This window comes from Thamnophis sirtalis, unplaced genomic scaffold (assembly GCF_051295495.1).
Source record: "Thamnophis sirtalis isolate CommonGarterSnake01/CBP01778 unplaced genomic scaffold, rThaSir2_p1.2 scaffold_18, whole genome shotgun sequence".
In the NCBI taxonomy this organism is placed as follows: Eukaryota; Metazoa; Chordata; class Lepidosauria; order Squamata; family Natricidae; genus Thamnophis; species Thamnophis sirtalis.
Window position 1 is genome coordinate 1,408,266 of NW_028261398.1, and position 6,034 is coordinate 1,414,299.

Sequence of the window (6,034 nt, forward strand, 5' to 3'; positions counted from 1 at the left end):
AGCCCAAAAGGCTTATGGGGAGGGACACGTGGACCTGCCTGCCCAGGGGAAGAACAGGCCCTTCCCCAGCTAAGGCTGCCTCTGTGTGACCAAACCTCCGGGGAGACAATAGCCGAGACCATTTTCCAAAGGGCAAAGTTTTCTGCATAAAAAGTCTCCCCACCTCAGGGGGGTCTTTGACAGCCCCCCCCCCCAGTGCAGCCACTGAGCAGCCCCAATGGAGGCCACTTCCGTTTGTTTGGCGGAGGGGCGGGTGGGGATCTGTGGGCGGTGGGCTGGCTGGCCAGACTGGCTCCGCCCACTGGGTGCACACACATGCACACACACGGCTGTCCTCCTGCTTTAGGCCCCTGAAGGCTAACCTGTGGCATGCGGCGCCCTCTTGTGGCCAAGCCCCAGCTCAGCTCCGCCACGCTTGTGCATGCGCTTCCAGCAGGCCAGCGGCTCTTCGGGTTCTGCCGTGAATGCGCAGAGGTGGGGGGGAGGGCACATGCAGAAGGGGGGCACATGCGGGGGCCACATGTCATGTGCAGGAGATGTGTGCATGCATGCGCGGGGCTACATATGCGCGGCGACCACGCACACATTGCATTGGGGGAGTTGGGAGCACACAGGTGCCTCCTTGTGTTCGCATGGTTTGGGGACTCGGTCTGGAAGGGAGCTCAGAGGTCTTCTAGTCCAACCCCTGAGGTCTTCTAGTCCAACCCTCTTTACTCGTTAGATTTACAAGCCTGTTAAATGGGAGCAGGTTAACCAGCTGAAGGCTAAATTTGCAACGTGGTCTGAAGTCTCCAATGGACACAAAGGCAAAACTTCCGTTCTTCCCATTTCAGGCTTTGATTAAGAGGCCTTTGTCTTGTATTTCCTTTCAGTAGCCGTGAATGCTGGGGAAGATTCCACCCTGGGATTCCCGAGATCTCCTCATTTACACCCACTCCACACAGAGGGGAAGTTTGCCCAGAGTCTGTGACAGTTTAGTTCATGAAATGAACAATAAATAAGGACTGGCTTTACTCCATTTATTTGGCCCTTTTGTTTAAAAGAAGGAGAGGCAGGCAAGGATTTCAGGGATCCTTGGTGCTGCCAGAGCTTCCTTGAAACACCTGCAAGAAAAAGGGCAAACTCGGGGAGCCCCCCAGGATCCCTCGTGTCAGCTCTGAGCTACAAAAGATTCTCCTTTCTTGGTATAAATATTTCAGTTTCTACACCTGAGAATAATGAAAACTATTGTTAAAACTGAGGCTGAGTTCGGCTGTCTGCTTGCCTTCACTGTCACTGGGGGCCTCTGAACGGACTCTTAATCTCCGTTGCAGACAAACAGACGGAAGAAATCCTGGGCAGAACACGGTCACACAAAACCCCAAAACTTCTCCCGGGGGAGTCCCGGCCCCACAGCCAGAGCCTTTGCATTTGGGAAACATCCCACCACCACCACCCCTGGATGTGCTTGTTCCCCATGGAAGCCAGCCCTCGGGGGGCCCCTCCGCCTCCCCCCAAAACTCACGTGGTGATGGTGGTCGTGGGGGCCATCCTCATCATCCTCTTCATCGTCATCATTGACAACAACCGTGCGCACCAGCTTCCGCATGGCCACCTCCTGCAGGGAGGGAGGAATGAGGGGGCTGATCCTGGTCCAGCCCATCTCAGCGGGATTTGGAAGGGAAAGAGCCAGGAAAACAGGGGGGGCGGAAGAGGGGCTCCCGCCTTCGACCCAGGACCCCCACCCTCAGCCAAGCCCTGAGCCATGCCAGGAGGGGAAAGCGCCTTCCATCCTGGCACCCCCAAGAAAAGGGCCAGGATGCCTCCATTGGCACCCCCCAACTCATTCATCCCTGGGGTCCCACGCTGGCCCCAGGATCCCTCGGGTCAGTGGCTGCCTGTCTCCCCCCTGCTCAGCCCCAAAGGGAGGAGGAGGAGTCCTTTCCCCCCCCTGCAGGAAAGGGTGGGGGGATCCCCTCCTGGGATCCGCTTGTTCCCCCCCCCCTTGGGATCCCTGGCTTTCCAGTGGATTCCCCGTCCCTCCTGGGCTCCCTCGTCTCCCAATGGCTCCCGGGATCCCCTCGGGCTGAGCTCCGTCCCTTCCCGGGATCCCTTCGGCTGCTTGGCTCCTGGCCCGGCAGTTCTCCTCTTGGGGGTCGCCCGAGACCCCCGGGGGGAGCCTGGAAGGCTTCGGAGCCTGCGTGCTGTGTCTCCGTGGCAGGAGAAGCCGGGGAAGGGAGGACGCGGGCCTTCCCTTCGGAGCCTCCCCTTCGGCTCCCCGGGCGAAGCTCCGCCGCCCCCGCCAGGAGCCTCCCGCGCCCGAAGGAGCCGCCCGAAGGGAAGGGGTGGTGGGAGGGGCGGGGCCACTGCGTCTCCTCCCACCGAAGCCCCGCCCTCCCTCCGCCTGTCCGGGTGGCTGGCTGTGGGCGGGGCGAAAGGAGGGGCCGGAGTGGGGACAGACGCGCAAGCGCAGAGGACGCTGGGAAAGCACCTACCTCCCAGCGACGGCGCTCGGTGGGCGGAGCTACGGAGGCCGAGAGGGACCGTTGCTGAGGCGGAGAACCAGGCGTAAAAGAAAGGAATGTGACGGCGAAGGGAAGGCTGCAGCCCAATTTGGCGCTTGGGGGTCACCGCCGCAGGAGGAACCGTGTCGAACGGCATCAGGACGGCTGAGAACCGAACTGTTCCAGCGGGGCTTCGCAGGAAGGAGGGGCTGGGAAACGGAGCGCCTTCACTTTCGGAACCAGAGAGCTGACGGAAGGAGCGGTTCCCTTCGGAGGCGGAGAAACCGGAAGTAAGTAGAGGCTGCTGGGACGGAGGGGCAGCCTGCGAGGGTCTCCTTCGGGTCCTCGGGAGGGGAGGCCTCGGCCTGGGCCTCTCCTGCGGTGAGGGGGACGCCGCCGTGACCCGCCTCTCTTTCTCCCCTGCAGGAGGACGGAGGAGCCCGGCGGGGGAAGGAAGGAAGGAAGCGCCGCCCGAGAGGAGGAGGAGGAGAGCGGGCCCCGCGGAGCAGCCCCGGGAGACGGCGGGGAAAGGCCGGGGGGCTCCGGAGCTGCAGGAGGGATGAGCCCAGGGGGAGCCCGGGAAAGGCGGCTGCCTGGAGAGCGATGCGGGGAGGAGGAAACGGGGGGAGACGCCGAGACGGGCCTGGAGGGCGGAGGGTCCTTCGGAATACCACGGAATCCCCAAAGGATCCAGGAGGAAGAAGAGAGATATCAGTGCCCGGAATGTGAAAAATTCTTCAAGAGAAATGAGTATCTTCGAAAGCATCTAAAGATCCACACAGGAGAAAAACCTCATAAATGCCTGGAGTGTGGAAAGAGCTTCAGTGAGAGGAGCAACCTTTCTAGACATCAAAGGATCCACACAGGAGAAAAGCCTCATAAATGCCTGGAGTGTGGAAAGAGCTTCAGTCGGAGTAGCAACCTTTCTAGACATCAAAGGATCCACACAGGAGAAAATCCTCATAAATGCCTGGAGTGTGGAAAGAGCTTCAGTCAGAGTAGCAGCCTTTATGCACATCAAAGGATCCACACAGGAGAAAAACCTCATAAATGTCTGGAGTGTGGAAAGAGCTTCAGTCGGAGTAGCAACCTTTCTAGACATCAAAGGATCCACACAGGAGAAAATCCTCATAAATGCCTGGAGTGTGGAAAGAGCTTCAGTGAGAGGAGCAACCTTTATGCACATCAAAGGATCCACAGAGGAGAAAAACCTCATAAATGTCTGGAGTGTGGAAAGAGCTTCAGTCAGAGTAGCAGCCTTTATGCACATCAAAGGATCCACACAGGAGAAAAACCTCATGAATGTCGGGAGTGTGGAAAGAGCTTCAGTCGGAGGAGCAGCCTTTATGCACATCAATATATTCACACAGGAGAAAAACCTCATAAATGTCTGGAGTGTGGAAAGAGCTTCAGTGTGAGGAGCAGCCTTTATGCACATCAAAGGATCCACACAGGAAAAAAACCTCATAAATGTCTGGAGTGTGGAAAGAGCTTCAGTGAGAGGAGCCACCTTAATACACACCAAAAGATCCACACAGGAGAAAAACCTCATAAATGTCTGGAGTGTGGAAAGAGCTTCAGTCAGAGGAGCAACCTTTATAAACATCAAAGGATCCACACAGGAAAAAAACCTCATAAATGTCTGGAGTGTGGAAAGAGCTTCAGTGAGAGGAGCCACCTTAATACACACCAAAAGATCCACACAGGAGAAAAACCTTATGAATGCCTGGAGTGTGGAAAGAGCTTCAGTCAGAGGAGCCACCTTTATGCACATCAAAGGATCCACACAGGAGAAAAACCTCATAAATGTCTGGAGTGTGGAAAGAGCTTCAGTCAGAGGAGCAGCCTTTATGCACATCAAAGGATCCACACAGGAGAAAAACCTGATAAATGTCTGGAGTGTGGAAAGAGCTTCAGTCAGAGGAGCAATCTTTATACGCATCAAAGGATCCACACAGGAGAAAAACCTCATAAATGTCTGGAGTGTAGAAAGAGCTTCAGTCTGAGGAGCAACCTTTATAGACATCAAAGGATCCACACAGGAGAAAAACCTCATAAATGTCTGGAGTGTAGAAAGAGCTTCAGTCTGAGGAGCAACCTTTATAGACATCAAAGGATCCATTCAGGAGAAAAACCTCAGAAATGCATAGAGTGTGGAATGAGTTTCTCCTCGTTTTGCACTGAAGACCTGAGCTAATCTGATGCTGGAGCCCAGTGAGGCTTAGACCGATGGAGGAAGTTCCCTTCTGAGCTGACACAATAAGAACAAGCCAGCTGGAAGGGACCTTAGAGGTCTTCTAGCCCAACCCTCTGCTCAAGCAGCAGATCTCATCCCGAAGGTGCTTTTTCAGGAGGCAACTGGATTTCCTTTCCCTTCACTTCTCACCCAAGAAATGTCCTCCGTTAATAGGACAGAGCAGAAGGGAATTCTTTATTAGCCAAGTGTGATTGGACACACAAGGAATTTGTCTTTGGTGCATCACCTCTCACAGTGTACCTGAAGTGAAATAAAAGGCATCCATCAACATACAACACTTGGTGATAGTCGTAAGTTACTTATAAGCAATCAAATCATACTAAGAAAGAAACAGAACCATCTAAATTGTCAAGATACAAGCAACATAGTCATAAGTGGGGAGAGACAGTTACTGAGAAGAGTAAGAAGAAGATAGTAATGCAGTCTTAGGAGGAGGTGTTGGAATTCATTGTTGAGCAGAGTGATGGCAGGTGGGGGAAAGCTGTTCTTGTGTCTAGTTGTCTTGGTGTGCAGTGCCCTATGCACCCCAGAGACAGTAAGCACAGTAGTCAGCCAGCCCCTCCCCACTTTAGCTGCCTTACCAGCCCCTCCCTCTCCACATCCACCTGCTCCTCCTTTCCAAAAACTGCAGCAGTGGGGGGAAATCCCCTCCAATAGTGCCCCCTTCCTAGTTGCAGTTTTCAACCTTTTTGAGCCCTTGGAAACAGTCTCTGTGTCTCTGTGTGTGTGTTTTTCCTCCTACACCCTCTCCCTCTTTGGAGGGGACTCCAAGCGTTGATTAAATCAGCACCCTTAACACTGAGCAGATCAGTAATCACAGACTTTTAATTATAGGCGTTGATTAAATCAGGGGTTACAACTGTTTAACTCTCAAACATTAATTAAGGATTAGAAGTTTGCTAGTAAAAGATTTATTGACTGAGTATTCTAGAGGTTTACATGGGAGTAAATGAGTTACCATATACCATGGACTTGTACAATCATGATTGGTCCGCATTGGCTATGTTAATCCACCCCTTCCTTGTGTATGCTCAATAAAAGAAGCCTCCGGACTCTGTTCCGGGTTGGTTTCGTCCCGAAGGAAATTCGTTTCCGAGTCTTCTTTCCTCATTGGCTTCATGAACGACCCGTGGAGAAATCGCAGAGGACTCCAAGGAAAAAGGTTCCTGGTCAAAAGGCCAAGAACAAACGATTAAGAAAGCTTTATGCATTTTCACTCAAGGAGAAGGCGGGACAAGGTGAAATAATAAGAAATATCCTCTAAAAAACACTTTAGCAATAATTCTACCATTTG

The 6,034-nt window shown here is 53.6% G+C and overlaps 1 protein-coding gene across 1 annotated transcript; it reads left to right on the forward strand.

Annotated features, from left to right (window-relative positions):
• The first annotated feature begins 2,492 nt into the window (after nt 1–2,492).
• On the forward strand, nt 2,493–5,825 carry LOC148042326 (uncharacterized). The gene is made up of 2 exons (XM_087702978.1): nt 2,493–2,773; nt 2,910–5,825. Exon 2 carries the CDS (start codon nt 3,043–3,045, stop codon nt 4,678–4,680), a length of 1,638 nt encoding a protein of 545 aa, XP_087559104.1. The 5' UTR covers nt 2,493–2,773; nt 2,910–3,042; the 3' UTR covers nt 4,681–5,825.
• The last annotated feature ends 209 nt before the right edge of the window (nt 5,826–6,034 follow it).

What these genes read in the sequence shown, in the direction of transcription:
- LOC148042326 (XM_087702978.1), top strand. Translation starts at nt 3,043, where the DNA reads ATGAGCCCAGGGGGAGCCCGGGAAAGGCGGCTGCCTGGAGAGCGATGC.